The sequence below is a fragment of the Pan paniscus genome, chromosome 14, assembly GCF_029289425.2.
Source record: "Pan paniscus chromosome 14, NHGRI_mPanPan1-v2.0_pri, whole genome shotgun sequence".
NCBI classification, from domain to species: Eukaryota; Metazoa; Chordata; class Mammalia; order Primates; family Hominidae; genus Pan; species Pan paniscus.
In genome coordinates, this window is record NC_073263.2 from 31,994,865 (window position 1) to 32,014,025 (window position 19,161).

The 19,161-nt window shown below is 41.1% G+C and overlaps 1 protein-coding gene across 3 annotated transcripts in view; it reads right to left on the bottom strand.

The window, feature by feature from the left end:
- Positions 1-3,308: 3,308 nt before the first annotated feature.
- N4BP2L2 (NEDD4 binding protein 2 like 2) overlaps positions 3,309-19,161 on the bottom strand; it is a 108,588-nt gene continuing 92,735 nt past the window's right edge. For 2 of the 3 annotated variants that reach the window (XM_034936548.3, XM_034936547.3), the window contains exons 6-9: positions 13,577-15,315; positions 9,596-9,681; positions 7,183-7,227; positions 3,309-3,797 (exon numbers count right to left, since the gene is read on the bottom strand). In XM_034936548.3, the coding sequence (XP_034792439.1) occupies positions 7,204-7,227; positions 9,596-9,681; positions 13,577-15,315 (1,849 nt within the window). In that variant the 3' untranslated portion in view covers positions 3,309-3,797; positions 7,183-7,203. The remainder of the gene's footprint in view (positions 3,798-7,182; positions 7,228-9,595; positions 9,682-13,576; positions 15,316-19,161) is intronic. The other variant, XM_034936543.4, reaches the window with a different exon arrangement.

A 19,161-nucleotide genomic window follows, 5' to 3' on the forward strand; every position in this document is an offset into this window, starting at 1 on the left:
TCTAAAACAAAATCCAGAGATTTCACAGTTAGCTTTTAGGAAGGGACTAATCCAAGTGGGGAGGGGCTCTGTGCTGAGAACTTCCCCTTCCCCTTGGGATTTCCCTCTAGGGATGGGATAGGGCGGAGTGGGAGATGAGCTGCTCTCCCTTGAAAATCCATTCCCAGCGTGGAGGAAGAATACTTTCCTCATTCTTCTCAGCACTGCTAAGAAACAATGGAATTTCAAAGACCTCTAAATATTAGGAGGGAACCCATAAGGAACAGAAAATATACATAAATCGTAAAAATAGTGACACAATCTCTGTATCCTATCATAATTTGCCCAGCTTCACATGCTACCTTTTTCATTTTAACCTGCACTGGCTAATACGGGGGCCACTGGTCACATGTGGCTAGTGAGCACTTGGAATGTGGCTACTGCAAACACGCTGTGCCCGGGCCCGGTGCAGTGGCTCACGCCTGTAGTCCCAGCACTTTGGGAGGCCAAGGCAGGAGGATCACTTGAGGCTAGGAGTTTGAGACCAGCCTGGGCAACATAGTGAGACCCTGTATCTACCAAAAATTCAAAAATTAGCCAGGTTGTGGTGGTGTGTGCCTGTAGTCCTAGCTCCTTGGGGGGCTGAAGTGGGAGGATCACTTGAGCCAGCAAGTTCAAGACTGCAGTGAGCTATGATGGTACCACTGTACTCGAGCCTGGACAACAGAGCAAGACCCTGTCTCCTAAAAAACATAAAGTAAAATTTTAAAAATACACAGTGAATTTTGAAGATTCAGTATGAAAAAAGATATTAAAACTTTTTTTATATTGGTTATATGTTGAAATGGTATGCTGGGTATATTGGGTTAATATATTATTAGAATTAATTTCATTTATTTTTATCTTCCATTGTGGCTCCTAGAGAGTTTAAGTTACATACGTAGCTGGCATTATATTCCTACTGGACAGGGCTGCATAAGCATCCGTCCACTTCCATTTCCCTCTGTCAAGAGGTCCCAGGCAGCAGCTGCAGGAAGACAACGCAGCTTTGTGGGTAGGGGTTTCAGCACAGGGCTTGTGGCAAGTAGAGCTATCTAACAGATGCCAGGAAACGTGAGTGTGTTCCTTAGGAGAGGTGGCTGAGCTCAGAGCTTTGGAAATCCTTTCCCCTACAAGGAGATAGAGAAGAGAGAAGACAGCTGAGGAAGGGGTCCTGAGGACACCAGCATTTAAGGACTGTGCCTCAAGTGGATCTAGCAAAGGAGAGGACGATTGAATGACCAACAATTAAACAGAACACTGAAAGATGCAGGGAAGCCCAGGGAGGGAGTTTCAAGGAGGATCACATGGTCAGCAGCACCTGGAGACGATCTTACACACTGTCCTTTCACTTTTCTTTAGTTGACATTTAACTAGTCAACAAGTTCTATTTTTCCCAATGTATTCCTCAAAACCACAGTTTAAAGTAAACTGTTTGGGTATCTGTTTCCTCTCACTAGAGGTAGTGAGAGGGCATGGAGAGTGTCTTATTTATCTTTGTCAGCCCAGGCTGTAACACAATATCAGCCTGATATTCAGAAGGTGCTTGATAATTGTATATGAACCTAAACTATTTTCTTAAAAGATAATCCTGAGTTTGGGATTTACTAAAAATGAAGACTGAACAGGCCGGGTGCGGTGGCTCACGCCTGTAATCCCAGCACTTCGGGAGGCCGAGGCAGGCAGATCACCTGAGGTCGGGAGTTCGAGACCAGCCTGACCAACATGGAGAAACCCTGTCTCTACTAAAAATACAAAATTAGCCAGGCGTGGTGGCATATGCCTGTAATCCCAGCTACTCAGAAGGCTGAGGCAGGAGAATTGCTTGAACTCGGGAGGCAGAGGTTGTGGTGAACCGAGATCGCGCTATTGCACTACAGCCTGGGTAACAAGAGCGAAACTCCATCTCAAAAATAAACAAACAAACAAATAAATAAATAAATAAAAATAAGGCTGAACAAGATAGTGATAATGTAAGGGAGTAACATAAACAGCCAGCACGATCTCACTTTGCTGCACTAGAAACCATTACTGTCAGGGACATAAAGAAAATAATCTTATAAACACCATTTTTGGCGAATGAAGAAACATTGAAATTTTTCTCTAACTATCACTGTTTAACAAGATGTGGAAAAGTAAGAAGGTGTGAAGGAAGAGCTTTTGGAAACTGGAGAGCAAAAGGCCAAGTGTTAATTGATTCGGCCAAAAAAAAAAAAATCCTCTGATTTATAGACAGCCAAGAAACAACACAAATTACCCAGCATAAACCCTAAATCTCAGAAACTGGAAGATTTGGAGGTGGGGCTCTACACCAGAAGGGCAGTTGCAAGTCTGTTTAACAAACAAATGTCCATACCCTAAGCAGCTGCCTGCCCGTCCCCAGGCCTAGAGGTTTGCTCCTTCGAGAAGATTAGACAGAAGATCTGGGAGAAGTAGGGTAAGATAAGACCTGGGGCTCTCTTTCTGCAAATGGGGATTAAGTTGATGTCTACATGTTGAATAGTGCGTAGTCACTCCTTAATTTATATTTTGTAAATATGAATTTTCATATTTTAAGCTTATTAAGTACAACTAAACTAAAACAGAATAAAAAATAATATTAGTAACTTCTAGTATAGTACAAGTCCCACAATCCCTAACCAAAATTGTAGAGGTCAGATATACTTCAGAATTCAGAAAGTGTTTGTTGTTTAAAGGTAATAGTACTGTATATTATCCTATATTCCCAGTGGGGTGTGGCGCAGACCTCTGTAGTTAAACACATTAATATGTTTGCAATGAAATATATGAATATACTTTATACATTCCAAGTGGGATAAATAAGGAGTAAAATTAATTGCCTACCTTTTGGGGTCAGGTATTTTTTTTTTCTTGGCTCACTGCAATCTCTGCCTCCCATGCTCAAGCGATCATCCCCGCCTCAGCTTCCTGAGTAGCTGGGACTACAGGCGCGTGCCACCACACCTGGCTAATTTTTGTATTTTTTGTAAAGATGGGGTTTCACCATGCTGCCCAGACTGGTCTCAAACTCCTGGGCTCAAGTGATCCTCCTGCCTCAGCCTCCCAAAGCGCTGGGATTACAGGCATGAGCCACGGTGCCCAGCTTGTATTTGGGTCAGGTTTGGCTGCAAACTTAGTTTTAATGTCAAACTTATTTAAAAAACAGAAACAGTGGTTGCCAGGGGCTGAGGGGAAGGGGGAAGGGGGAAGGGGGAAAGGGGAATGGGTCATTGTTTAATGGGTATAGAATTGCAGTTTTGCAAGATGAAAAGAGTTCCAGAGATGGATGCTAGTGATGGTAGCATGAATGTATTTATAACACACTTAAAAGTGGTTAAGATGGTAAATTTTATATTGGTGTATTTTACCACAATGAATACATTTGGAAAAATAACTATTGATTTTCAGAGCTTTTTGGATTTCAGAATTCTAGAAATGGGATCTCAGACCAATACTTGGATATAGGGGCTAACCTTTTAATCCTAATGCAGTTTTAAAAATAAGGTACTCAAGTTTTCTGTGCCTTACTTTCTTCTATCAAACAAAGTATGGCATACATCTTCAAATTAGACAATAAAATGTTCAAATTGTTACCTCCTCTGTTGAGTTTTTTTAATTATTCAGATAACTTATCAAGAATGGTTGAACAGATTATCCAAACTAATTTTGGTATCCAACGGGTACGTCTCTGGAAAGAATCCCTTGGGTTGGCACTGAGCACTCTGACTTTTCTCCGTGATCATGATCTTCAGCAGTACCATGAAGACAGCAGAACTCAACTACAAGCAAACACAAGCCCAGACAAGACCAGAAAACATGTGACATGAACAGTCTGTTTTCAGGTTCCCAGCCTTTACTTCCTGAGTTATGCCACTCCCCTGGCATCCAGGACTTCACAGCTGTCCCCACAGTCCACACTGCTTAGTCCTGCCTCATTCAAGAGCCTGTTCCCTGACATTTCCCAACTCCTTGTCCTTCAGCTGAAACTTGTTCTAGATCCCATTCCCTGAGGATCCAGCTATGTACATTACAAAAAATTAAAAATAAATGCACTAATTCATGCAAATGTGTTAACATGTTTACTGGGCCAATATGTTCCTCTCCTAAAGAACACAATTTCTATTTTGCCAGAGAGCATTTCAAAGGCAATGTTTTGGCCGGGCACAATGGCTCACGCCTGTAATCCCAGCATTTTGGGAGGCCGAGGTGGGCAGATCACCTGAGGTCAGGAGTTCAAGACCAGCCTGGCCAACATGGCAAAACCCCGTCTCTAAAATAATAAAAATACAAAAATTAGCTGGGTGTTGTGGCGGGCTGTAATCCCAGCTATTCAGGAGGCTGAGGTAGGAGAATCGCTTGAACCTGGGAGGTGGAGGTTGCAGTGAGCCACTGTACTCCAGCCTGGGCGACAGAGCAAGATTCCATCTCAAAATAATAATAATAATAAAAAAGGCTGGGCACGGTGGCTCATGCCTGTAATCCCAGCGCTTTGGGAGGCCAAGGCAGGTAAATCACGAGGTTAGGAGTTTCAGACCAGCCTAGCCAACATGGTGAAACCCCGTCTCTACTAAAAATACAAAAAAAAAAAAATTAGCTGGGCATGGTGGCGGGCGCCTGTAATCCCAGCTACTTGGGAGGCTGAGGTGGAGAATAGCTTGAACCCAGGAAGGCAGAGACTGCAGTGAGCTGAGATCGCACCACTGCACTCCAGCCTGGGCAACAAGAGCAAGACCGTGTCTCAAAAAAAAAAAAAAAAAGAAAAGAAAAGAAAAAAAGAAAGGCAATGCTTTAATCCAAGGCAGTATTTAGGGGAAGGGAATTCACTCTTATTATGAATCTATTATTTTTCAGGCACTAGGCTCCATACTTTGCACAGTTTTTTGTGTTTTGTTTTGTTTGTAGAGATGGAGTCTTGCTCTGTCGTCCAGGCTGGAGTGCAGTGGTGCGATCTCAGCTCACTGCAACCTCTGCCTCCCGGGTTCAAACAATTCTCCTGCCTCAGCCTCCCAAGTAGCTTGGATTACAGGTGTGTGCCACCACATTCAGCTAATTTCCTTTTTTTTTTTTTTTTTTTTTTGTATTTTAGTAGAGACAGGGTTTCACCGTGTTGCCCAGGCTGGTCTCGAACTCCTGAGCTCAGGCAATCTGCCAGCCTCAGCCTCCCAAAGTGCTAGGATTACAGGCATGAGCCACCGTGCCCGGCCAGTTTTATCATTTAATAACTTTGCAAAGTTATTTCATTTAATCCTCATTTAAAAGAGAAAAATTTTACAAATTAAGAAACTGAGACTCTGAGAAGGGTCCTCTGTTTAGGGTCACACACAGCTAGTCAGGAGGAGCCTTAAGATGGGGACCCATCCTCTTCCTAGCACCCTGCCCCACTGCCGTAAAGGAGTGCCATGACATTAAACACCCTGGCAACCAGCAGGGAGAATATTTGTAAATGGGCACCGACTTGTGGCTCCCAGAGCCAACCAGATTCTCCTGCTATTTCCCTCTTTCTAAATTTCTGTTTACCCCTTGAGACAGACTGGTCAGTACTTAATGCCAAACATAAAACAGGATGCCCTTTCTCAATAAAATAGTAAAAAAATCTGCACATAGCTATAGCACTCATAAAATTCCCTAAAAAGAAAAAAATAATAATTAAGGGCAGAATGCTCTGTGAGAAGACCCGACAGTTTAGGATACATGTGGGAGATCATCATGAAAATCAAAATTATGGTTGCAAAATGTCCTTGACACAAATCTACCAATTTTAGCAGACAGAAAAGACTCCTGAAATTGGCCACAGGAAAATATATCCATGCTTGCTGCATGCTGCTTGTACTGGTGTCTCCTCATGTTGGGGCCATCTAGGGGAACTTCACTCACTATAATCTAACTTCAGTCAGAGGTAGGCTAGAGGCTCACTCAGCCAAGTCCTTGCCCAACATGCTATGGCGTTAAATCAAATCCCTACAACATAAATTCCATGAGGGCAGGGGTGTTTTTACTGCTATATCTTCAGTGTCTGACATGAGCACCTCAATAAACATTTGCTGAATAATTTTTTTTTGAGGTGGGGTCTCGCTCTGTCACCCAGGCTGGAGTGCAGTGGGGCGATCTCAGCTTACCACAACCTCTGCCTCCCAGGTTCAAGCATTTCTCTTGCCTCAGCCTCCCAAGTAGCTGGGATTACAGGCACCTGTCACTACACCTGGCTAATTTTTGTATTTTTAGTAGAAAAGGGGTTTTGCCATGTTGGCTAGGCTGGTCTCGAACTCCTGACTTCAGGTGAACTGCCTGCCTCGGCCTCCCAAAGTGCTGGGAGTATAGGCGTGAGCCACCACACCCGGCCACATTTGCTGAATAATTGAATGAATGTCTTCACTTCCTTCCTCTGGAATTCCTCATTGTCTCTCATCTCCTCCTGTACCATATTTATCCCACATTTTTCTAGTGGCCCCTGCAAATCTCTAAACTCTTCTCCCAAATCTTCAGTTCTTCCTCTTCTTTCAGGGGAAGCAGGATTAAAACAAACAAAAAACATTTTTACAGGGTATACATGTCTTTCTAGTTGAGAAATGGAAACTAGAATATTCTTAGAAATAAGTTAAAATGAAAAAACGTATGGTAAATGCATAGTGCATTCAGTTCTTATCAAATGCAGACATATATGCACTGAAATCGTAGCAGCTGTGTTTATTTCATAATTTAGGCATTTGAAAAAAAATGCAATGTGTTTATTTTAATGTCAGCTTGATAAGTTTAAAATGTAACATGAGTTTGTCTATGTTTTACCTCTTTTCCTAGAGAATCTAATATTTAAGTAGAACCTACACCCCTAATTCCCAGCCCTCATCACATACCAACCCAAGGGGGGAAATGTCTCATAAATTGTGTGTTGATAGAATGTTATAAAATATGTTCTAACCAATAAAGTGGGAAAATAAATTTGGGAGCAACAATCTAAGCTTTGCTGTATTTCAAAAAAGATCTACACTTAAAGGAAATAAAAACATCACATGTATAATAGCACACAAGGTTGCTATGGTAACAAACTTCATTTTTTATATTTTACTCTCCAGTCGTGCTATAATAATATGAGCTATTACAAACAAATAATGTCAAGATTAACTATTTTATGATCAAACAGAGGTCTCTACAATAAGTCATACTTACAGTTCAAGGAATTTTCATTTTTCAACCAATCTTCTTCTGTCTTTTCTAGAAATTATAATTAAAATACATAAAATATTAATATTTGGCATTGGAGTTAAGTTTGCACTGTCATTTTACTCATGTAGGGACACTCCTAAAATGACAAAAGAAATATAACAGTGGCTCACGCCTGTAATCCCAGCACTTTGGGAGGCCGAGGTGGGTGGATCACCTGAGGTCAGGAGTTTGAGAACAGCGTGGCCAACATGGCAAAACCCTGTCTCTACTAAAAATACAAAAATTAGCTGGTTGTGGTGGTGCATGCCTGTAGTCCCAGCTACTTGGGAGGTTGAGGCAGGAGAATCACCTGAACCTGGGAGTCAGAAGTTGTAGCGAGCTGAGATCACGCCACTGCACTCCAGCCTGGCTGAGAGAGTGTGACTGTCAAAAAAAAAAAGAAAGGAAGAAAGAAAGAAAACACCTATAAATATCTAATATCTATTTATTTGTTTATTTATTTATTTAGAGACAGAGTTTTGCTCTGTTGCCCAGGATGGAGTGCAGTGGCACAATGTTGGCTCACTGCAACCTTCGCCTCCTGGGCTCAAGTGATTCTCCTGCCTCAGCCTCCCAAGTAGCTGTGATCACAGGCAAGTGCCACCACACACGGCTAATTTTTTTGTGTTTTTAGTAGAGACAGGGTTTCACTATGTTGGCCAGGCTGGTCTCGAACTCCTGACCTCAAGTGATCCACCCAACTTGGCCTCCCAAAATGCTGGGATTATAGGCATGAGCCACCACGCCTGGCCACAAATGTCAATTTAAACATTTAAGATATTGCTCTGTGTGTGTGTATGTGTGTTTTAAGTGGCAATAATGTCTCCATGGGGAATAAGGAGAAACAAGAAGTTGAGGAAAAATGTATTTGGTTTTATTAAATGGACAGACAAAATGAGTCTACTTTGCCCATAGAGGTGTTTATGAGAACAGTTAAGAAATACCTACTGTCCTGAACTATTAGTTCTAGAATGATTCACTAAATTTTGATTTTACTATTCATTTCAAAATGTACCCATTAGCATTGCCTCTGGACACATTTAAATAATAACCAACTAATGTGAACAGAACCCCAGCCACCCCCACTAGGTTAGGTGAAGTACTGGCTTTTCCAGATTTTCTATCATCCTTCTAACCTTCCAAGCCAGTCCTCCTCCAGCTACCTGGAAAATGAACAGCCCTCAGAATAGTTACGTCTGTCACTGTGGACCACAGATCACAACAACAGGAAGGTGCTTCCAAGTCAAGTAACTACAAATCTAATTTGTAGCTGTTACTCTATCATAATGGGTAAGACTGAGGGCTGGACAGGAGAAAAGATGTAATGAAGAATAAAGGACTCACCTACAGTGGGAGCCTTAGTCATCCCCAGTGAGTCCTTATACCTGTATATTCCTCCACAAAGTTAGGGAATTAAATGTAACCTTCTCTTTGGGACTAATTGAAAGAAAACATGCCTATATTATCCACTCATCCCCATCCATATATATCCTTTTTCTAATTTAAGGTATGTAGCACTTCTCTCAAGTTTGATAAATTTTATTTTTTATTCCATAATTTAAAAAATTTTATTGACATAATAATTGTACATATTTATGAGCACAATGTATTTTGATACGTGTGTACATTGTGTAATGATCAAATCATGGTAATCAGCATACATATGACTTCAAACATTTATTATTTCTTTGTAGTCAGAACATTTAAAATCCTCTCCTCTAGCTATTTTGAAATATATAATGCATTATTGTTAACTATAGTTAACTATAATCACCCTGCTGTGCAATGAACACCATAGCTTGTACAATGGAATAATATTCAGCCATAAAAAAGAATGAAATCCTGTCATTTGCAACAACGTGGATGAACCTGGAAGAAATTATGTTAATTGAAATAAGACAGACACAGAAAAATATATACTGCATGATTTCACTCATATATGAAATCTAAAAAGTTAATCTCATAGAAGTAGAGAATAGAACAGTGGTTTCTATTTGAAAGCCATAAAAATATACCTCCACTGGCCAGGTGTAGTGGCTCATGCCTGTAATCCCAGTATTTTGGGAAGCCAAGCCAGGCAAATCACCTGAGGTCAGGAGTTCGAGACCAGCCTGACCAACATGGAGAAACCCCATGTCTACTAAAAATACAAAAACTTAGCTGGGTGTGGTGGCACATGCCTGTAATCCCAGCTACTAGGGAGGCTGAGGCAGGAGAATTACTTGAACCCGGGAGGTGGAGGTTGTGGTGAGCCAAGATCACACCGTTGCACTCCAGCCTGGGCAACAAGAATGAAACTCCGTCTCAAACAACAACAACAACAACAAAAATACACACACACACACACACACACACACACACACACACACACATATACCTCCACTGACATCTTCCATTGCAAGTAGATCATCTTTAGTGTCTTCCAGTCAAGGGGAACCACATAGTCATCAGGCAACAAGGATTCTGTGAAAAAAAGAAAGACCTAATCTCATCTCTAATGTCACACAGATTTTTACCCTAACTGTGAAGACATGCAAACCTGATCTCTAATTCGCCATACCATTAAAAGTCTGGTTTTTTTTTTTTTTTTTTTTTTTTTTTTTTTTTTTTTTGAGACGGAGTCTCGCTCTGTCGCCCAGGCTGGAGTGCAGTGGCGCGATCTCGGCTCACTGCAAGCTCCGCCTCCCGGGTTCACGCCATTCTCCTGCCTCAGCCTCCCGAGTAGCTGGGACTACAGGCGCCCGCTACCACGCCCGGCTAATTTTTTGTATTTTTAGTAGAGACGGGGTTTCACCGTGTTAGCCAGGATGGTCTCGATCTCCTCACCTCGTGATCCGCCCGCCTCGGCCTCCCAATGGTTTTAAAGATATTTTGGTGATGTCTAAAGCTGGAGTTTGTCTCAGATCTCAATTAGTAAACACTATCCAGACTCCAATACTAGGATTCATTTGAGTTCTTGCCTTATTTGCAAGGCCACTGACCATGAGCTTGGCTCATCCAATCTAGCCAAACAAATCGCTTCATAGCCTCTACTTATGGTTTTCTCTTTATCTCTTTCAAGTACATGCCATTTCCAAATATGAAATTCTTTCCCTCTGCTTTTCTTTCAAGCTACATTCTTTTTCCCTTGTACAAACAGGGCTTATAATGCACTTCCACATGGAAGGCATTCCAGAGAAAACTATAACCTCAAATTCTCTTCTACAATCCTTTTAGCACTATTAATGTCACTCATAAAATATTCATAAGCTTATCATTTATATTTTCTATATGCATTAATTTTATTTTATGTTAGTCTTGTCTCCCAATTTAGAAGGTAAGCTATTTGATGAATGAGGTCTATTTCCTTTAAAAAGCTTTCTGAAGTTTAATTAACGGATGCTTGATCATTGTTGATTATGATGACATCATGCACTCAAGGTAAGCGGAGGCATAGAAACTTTTCACAATAGTGTCTTGATGCATTCTGGTGCCCCTCTAAGGCAGTGATTGCTAATCTTTTTGCATCATAGACCCCTCTGAGGAGCTGATTAAATCTATGGACTCCCCCCCAAAAAATGGCACAAAATAACCCCCAAAATTTTACATACAATTTCAGAATATGGACCTTGGACTACGATCTCAGAACTAAAATGTCTTCAGTTATCACTTAAAGCTCCCGAAAGCAAATGCATCTACTTTGAAAAAAAATTGGTATGTTTCTTTGGTGTTAGTAGGCGGGTAGAAAAATTACAACAAATAGGCTGGGCGTGGTGGCTCACGCCTGTAATCCCAGCACTTTGGGAGGCCGAGGTGGGTGGATCATGAGGTCAGGAGTTGGAGACCAGCTCGGCCAGGATGGTGAAACCCCATCTCTATTAAGAATACAAAAAAAAAAAAAATTAGCCAGGCGCAGTGGCGGGCACCTGTAATCCCACCTACTTGGGAGGCTGAGGCAGGAGAATTGCTTGAACCCGGGAGGCAGAGGTTGCAGTGAGCCAAGATCTCACCACTGCACTCTAGCCTGGGTGGCAGAGCGAGACTCCATCTCAAAAAAAAAAAAGAAAAAGAAAAAGAAAAAGAAAAATTACAACAATAGTCAAGATGTAATTATTCACAAAGTTTACAAATATGATAAATATGATGCCAGAGCCCCAAAAGCAGGTTGATAATTATGACTCCTTGGCCCTAGGACTTAGTCAATCTTTGGTCTCACCTGTGGGACCAAATTTATCTGGAACATCAGAAGCTTAGGAGCCAAGTTAAAAAACTCAGGATGACAAGCTTTGAGACGAAATGGGTCCCCAAGGAACGCTGAGAGGTATAGAACAACAGAAGATACAGGAGAACTGCAAAAATTGGAGCTTTGGCCTCTTGAGTCTTATAGCTTCTGTCCCCAAGGAACAGCACTAGAAAATATCAACTATTGAGTTACAGATAAGGAAAAGCTGGGATAAATATCATAAAGACATTATCTTATATATGCTTATGATTTAAGACAAATTTTTTTTTTGAAAGAGTCTTACTCTATCACCCAGCCTGGAGTGCAGTGGTGCAATCTCAGTTCACTGCAACCTCTGCCTCCCAGGTTCAAGCAATTATCCTGCCTCAGCCTCCTAACTAGGTTTACAGGCATGTGCCACAATTCCTGGCTAATTTTTGTATTTTTAGTAGAGATAGGGTTTCACCATGTTGGCCAGGCTGGTCTCGAACTCCTCACCTCAGGTGATCCACCTGCCTCAGCCTCCCAAAGTGCTGGGATTACAGGCATGAGCCACTGTGGCCGGCCCAAAAAGAAATTTAGTTGGAATATTAAAAAATCATATTTTTGCTCGTTTTATTCACATGTAGATCTTTTCATTTCCAAAAATAACAATCTTTTTTTTTTTTTTGACAGGGAGTCTCGCTCGGTCACCCAGGCTGGAGTGCAGTGGTGTGATCTTGGCTCACTGCGACCTCTGCCTCCCAGGCAGGTTCAAGTGGTTCTCCTGCCTCAGTCTCCTAAGTAGCTGGGATTACAGGCACACGCCACCACGCCCAGCTAATTTTTGTATTTTTAGTAGAGGCATGCTTTCGTCATGTTAGCCAGGCTGGTCTCAAACTCCTGACCTCAAGCAATCATCCCACCTCAGCATCCCAAAGTGCTAGGATTACAGGTGTGAGCCACCACATCCAGCCCCAAAATAACAACCTTAAGAGCCTGAAGGAAGCTTTTAAGTCAACTAGCCAGGCTTCCACCTCATCCCTTCAGTATCCTTTTCAGACTGCCTTTAAAAAGTAAATTCAACTATTTCAGATATCTTTCCTTCATGTAATCTTTGCAATCTGCCATTTACTAATGTTGTATTTGGGAGCTATAATAGTGAATGAGAAAGGAAAGAACCACGTGTCAAACAAAATAAAGGTAGAAAGTAGAGTTTCTTTTCTGGTGGCCTGGTGGTTCAGGCCTGTAATCCCAGCACTTTGGGAGGCTGAGGCGGGTAGATCACCTGAGGTCAGGAGTTGGAGACCAACCTGGCCAACATGGTGAAACCCCGTCTCTACTAATAATACAAAAATTAGCTGGGTATGGTGGCGGGCGCCTGTAATCCCAGCTACTCAGGAGGCTGAGGCAGGAGAATTGCTTGAACCCGGGAAGTGGAGGTTGCAGTGAGCGGAGATCACACCATTGCACTCCAGCCTGGGCGACAAGAGCGAAACTCCGTCTCAAAAACATAAATAAATAAATAAATAAATAAATAAATATAAAAAAAGAAAGTAGAAAGGTTTGGCCGGGCGCGGTGGCTCACGCCTGTAATCCCAGCACTTTGGGAGGCCGAGGCGGGCGGATCACGAGGTCAGGAGATCAAGACCATCCTGACTAACATGGTGAAACCTCGTCTCTACTAAAAATACAAAATAAATAAATAAATAAATAAATAGCTGGGCGTGGTGGCGGGCGCCTGTAGTCCCAGTTACTTGGGAGACTGAGGCAGGAGAATGGCGTGAACCCGGGAGGCGGAGCTTGCAGTGAGCCGAGATCACGCCACTGCGCTACAGCCTGGGAGACAGAGCGATAAATAAAGCAGCCTATCTCTACTGGTTACATAATCCCTTTTTGCCTGCTTCATCCTCCATTCTTCCCAGTATCTATTGAAATTGAGAGCCCAAGTATTCTAAGTTCTCAAAGACATTGAAAGAGACATGAAGACTACCGACAGCAAAGGGTGGGGACTTTGAAGATCAAGCACCGTTTGCTATGGATCCTCACTCAATGCTGAAAAGCATCACGAGATTAATAAACTGCATGAGATCACTAACCACCAGGTAGAAACACCTCCAAAATTACTTACATATGTTAAACTGGATCTTTTACTTTTAGCAAAAGAAAACAACTTACCCATTGGAACGCCTGGAGATCCAAAAAGCTTTACTAATTGAAAGGCAAACCCTTGTGATAATGGTAGCTCAAGGGAACTATAGTCAGTGCTTGTTAAGTCTTGGCTGTCCTCAGCTGGTAATTGCTTAGGTTCTTCCCATCTTTTCAGCTTTCTATCAAACCTTTCATTTAAAAAGTGAAAATGAGAAGTGACTCCCAAAGAGCACGAAGTATCAGGATGACTATGTAAAATTTCTGGAGAAATAAACCCTGCATCATTTAGTTTATTACCTACACTTGTCTGAGATTCGAAAGTCAAAAACAGTTTCTTGTTTGTAAAAGATGGCTTCCAAATACTAGATAAATTATGTAGCACAAAAGAAGGAATATAATTTTTGTATAAAGATGCAGAGCACCTTAGTCTGTTAAATGACAGGCAATGAGAATAACGCTGTCCATCAATATTTAAAGGGGTGGCTTTGATAATATCAAGGTAAAACCACAATGGATGATGATCAAAGGTCATAAGTTGTTGTTTATTCTCCTCTTCACTGTTCCTTTCTGAAATTCTATCTTTTTCTTCTCCCAAAGTAATTTTTAGTCCATGGTTTTTTGTTAACAGGTCACATTTCTCCCTTTCTTTTACACCGATATGACTCTGTCCTAATAAGTCAAAATTTGGTACCAAATTGAAAATCCTTTTCTTCCTCCTTTTCTTATTTTTTGTTGATTCTAAGGCATTCTTTGGTATATCCGGTTGAGGTAAGCAGCTTCTGAAGAGGTTTGTTTCTATGAATGAATCCATAGTTTCAGGTGGAGGTGAAAAATCTTCATTTCCTATCAGTAGTTTGTCTGTCAGTATTTCTGGATTGTTTCCTGGTTCTGATGCTGCCACCGAAGTGAAGATCATTTGAATCCATTGCCCCCTGCTGTCAGGACCAGCCAACTTACGTGCTCTATCTTTCTTTGGTCTCTGTTCACATATAAACTTATGAGGTCCTGCAGGCCAGCTACCAAAATAGGGCTGTCTGTCAGAGCCCAGCTGTAAATCTTCATCAGATAAATTGGTTGTGAAAAAAGCCCAGTGATTGATTTTAGTTGTATACACTTGTTCCTCTCTTAAAACTTTATCTGACATTCTGATTCCATGTTGATGGCACAGAATGGGTTCATGTGGGAGACTTTTATCTACTATTTCTCTCTTCTTCATAAATAAGCATGAAGTTTCCGCAGAAAGGTCCTGGGTGTCTAATGCTATGGTATGCCTATTTCTAATATGCTTTTCTACCTTCATGCCAGAGCAGTCATCAGTTGTTACACAGGAAAGGTTTTGAGTCAGTATTGGACAAGTAACGGAGATTTCATTTGGCCTCAGTAACAAACTTACAAACAAGTTATCACCTTCCTTAGAGAGGTAATTCTTTGGTGTGTTGTCTAATTCAACTATAGACATAACGTTTTGGAAACTGTCTTTAGGATCTTTATTTTTCCACCTTTTTTCTTTATATCCAGTCACAAAATCTCCGACTTCATTTTGTAGACCATCAATGAAGGGATATTCTGATTCTCTTCTGGTCTTTTCAATGTCTTCCTCTTCACTCTGAGATGGGTCCTGATCTCCCGGTGTAAGATCACTTAAGAATTCTAATGAGTTTTCCTCCATGATTCTATTCTGACTGTTCTGCTTTTTGTTTCTTTTTCTGTTCCTCTTCTGTTTGGTTTTGCTGAGCCTATGCCCAGTTTTCTTCAAAACTCTTTCTCTGAAATATTAAACAATTAAGAAAATGTATGACTTAATTACATGTATAACATAAGCAAACTATAACATCATACTCTTCATGTGCAGGTTTAAAAACCTTTAGTACAAGAGACTCTCAAGTGTGCACGTACTTTTTGTTTGTTTTGAGATGGAGTCTCACTTCATTGCCTAGGCTGGAGTGCAGTGGTGTGATCTTGGTTCACTGCAACCTCTGCCTCCCGGGTTCAAGCAATTCTCCTGCCTCATCCTCGCAATTAGCTGGTATTATGGGTGCCCACCACCACGCTTGTCTAATTTTTTTGTATTTTTAGTAGAGACGGGGTTTCACCATGTTGGCCAGGCTAGTCCTGAACTCCTGATCTCAGGTGATCCGCCTGCCTCAGCCTCCCAAAGTGCTGGGATTACAGGCATGAGCCACCGTGCTGGCCATACTTTGTACTATATTTAAAATCACTTTTAAAAAGAGATATTTTAATCCTATACATTAAAAATGAGTACACTTTGAGAAAGTTAAAGCTAATATGCATATAATCATTTCATAAATAACTTTATAAAAACCTAATATTTTCCTTAAAGAAAATACTTCATATATAAGCATGTATTAACAAGGATATGTTCTGAGAAATGTGTCATTAGGCAATTTCATCACTGTGTTAACATCATAGAGTGTACTTACACAAATCTACATGATGTAGTCTACACCACACCTAGGCTATATAATATAGCCTATTGCTCCTAGGCTGAAAAATTGTACAGCATGTTACTACACTGCATACTATAGGCAATTATAAAACATTAGTAAGTATTTGTGTATATAAACATATCTAGAGGCCAGGCATGGTGGCTCACGCCTGTAATCCCACGACTTTGGGAAGCTGAGGTAGGTGGATCACCTGAGGTCAGGAGTTCCAGACCAACCTGGCCAACGTGGCGAAACCCTGTCTCTACTAAAAATACAAAAAAATTAGCTGGGCGTGGTGGTTCACTCCTATAATCCTAGCTACTCTGGAGCCAGAGACAGGACAATCACTTGAACCCGGGAGGCACAGGATGCAGTGAGCCAAGATTGTGCCATTGCACTCCAGCCTGGCCCACAGGGCAAGACTCCATCTGAATAAATAAATAAATAAATAAATAAATAAATAAATAAATAAATACAAACATATCTGAACTTAGAAAAGGTACATAAAAATATGGTATTATAATCTCATGGGACCACTGTCATATATATGTTCTGTTGTTGACTGAAATTTTGTTATGTGGTGCATGACTATATACATAAAACCTACCAGTAAATATCTTGGACCTCCTAACATCTTAGATTTTGAAAATTAAGAAGTGGCTGTTTCAGAATGGGACAAATTTAGTGGCTTTAATAGCTAGGTTTCCTCTAGACATGAAGAATGGTTGATAATGAGCTGTTGAGTCCAGTATTTGAGTGGCATGCTGCTAATTGCCCAGATTGTAGTGGTTCTAACCGGAGACTACACTACTACTCTGTGGGGTACTTGGAAATGTGTAAAGGCATTTTTGGTGGTCAGAATGACTGGTAATGTGTTACCACACATTACCAATATCAGGCATTTGGGCCTGAGGCCAGGGAAGCTAACCATCCTGCAATGCCCAGTGAAAAATTATCCCACCCAAAAGAACAATGGTGTTTCATCCAGCAGACTGAAAGTTCATAGCTCCCTTTAACGGAAGACAATATTTGATCCTAAGAGAGAAACGAGGATTTAGGAAATTTTCTAATTTAGAATATAAAGATCTAGTTATCCTGTCTTTCACCCTGGATAATCAGAGTCAGGGTCAAGGTGACAATGAAGACTTAGTAAAATGTAGTAGGGGAAGGACAATTGACACCGCTGAGGGAAAAATCCAGGACAGAGGAATAGAAAAGCAAGCAAACAAACCTGGAAGAAGAAAGAGATGATGCGGAAAAGAGAATAGTCAGTTGACTGGCTGGGCATTGGACAAATGAGATTAAACCTACCCCCAGCCGCTAGCCTGGTTTATTCCATATGCTGGGCAATTTTCAATAGGTAGGACACATGAAAATCTTGTTCTTTGTCACTAATTGCTGCTGCCCTTGTTTACACATTTCTAGATATTGGTTTAGAAAATACTCTAAGGAACACTAATGTACCTAGAAACAGTTGTGATGGGGCCTCTATAAAAAGGATATTGAGTAAAGAGTGCTATCGGTGGTTGTAACTCTCCTTCATGGCCAGTTCTACCTGATTCCAGTGAAAGTCCTAGTTGCAGTCCAAGGTGCAATGTCAGTTATGAAATTCATCCTGCAGACTAGTATGTCATTCTGAAAACAAACTCCCCTGTCTTTACTCAAATGTGAACCATCCTGTTGCAGGGCAAGGAGAAAAAGAACAAATAGAGTTTGTTGTTGCGTTATTCATTCGATTAAATGGTAAAATACTAATGACGTAAGAGACTCACTGCAGCACTGGTGATTCTGTGGAGTTTAATGCACTTAATGTATAGTCACTGTCCCTCAGAACAGCTCTCCACTGTACAAAGAAAGAGAGCCCTAATCTAGGGAAATGCAGTTACTGAAATACACTTCATCACCAAAATGTTTATAATTCCATATACCAGCAGAAAGACTAAGGTCTACAATTGCACTTGGAAAACTGGCTTTTAAAAAAAGATGTTACACTTATTATGTATTGGGACTGTTTAATTGCTTTACATGTACCAATTCACCTAATCTTCAAAACTGTATCAAGTAAGGGCAAAGGCTAGTTTTAACCCCATCTTACAAAGACAACTGATATACAGAGAAGTTGAAGAATGTGCTCAGGGTCACATGGCTAGTGGCAGGTTCAGACCTAGTTTGATTCGCTCTGAAGTCCACACCCTTTAACCATTATGCAACACTGCCTCTCGATTTAAAGAGAAAATTGTACAAAACATTTCCTTCTCTCTTTTTCTTCCTCCTCTCATTTTCAAACCCTCACATGTGCATAAACAGAAGATACTCAGCTGGCAAGGGTTGAGTCCTTTTCATGAGAGCAGTTCTTGGGCCCTGACTCCTGTTATCACTAACTTAATAGTATCTTGACACTTTTCTTCTGTTGCCTCTCCTTTCTCTGGATCAAATCAAAAAAGAAACAACAAGAGGAAGTGAGAGGAGATACTGTGGAGCAGGATCCTCTCTCCCTAATCTGCCCTCATGTCAAGCCTCCATATGAGCAATGGGAAACCCAGACTAGATGGCCCACAGCTGAGATCAACAGATGGGCAGAAGTGACTCCTCCTGGAGTTAATTCACTCATGGGGTGGAGGCAGTGAGAAGGGATCACATTCTGGATACTGTTTTGAAGGAAAAATAAGCAAGATTTGAAAATAAATCAGATATAGGGTATGAGGAAAAAGATAAGAATCAAGTATGAGTACAAGGATATTGGCCTAATTAGAGGGATGAAGTGGCTACTTACTGCAACATAAAAGTCTGCAAGATATGGGTTTGGAGAGAGGGTTGGTAAATCAGTTCCCTCAAAGTCCAGCTCAGAATAGGCTAATCTGTCATTAAAAAAGAGGTCAGAAAGTGAAAAAAAAGAGGGCTTCTCTAATACTCCCCAAGAGTTGCTTTGTTTTCTAAGCAGATTACAATCAGCTGCTTCAGAAAAGGATAATAAGGACCCTGCTAATGTCTTTTTTTCGTTGTTTTTTTTTTCTCCTAAGTCTGCTTTCTAGGGAAGGACCTGCTAATGCTAACAACCCACTATGCCTGCAGAGAAGTAAACACTGGACCATGAAAGAATAAAGTGGCTTAAAAAGTAAACTATCAGAGTTTGGGAGATCAGGCAATTTATTAAGGCAGTTTGCT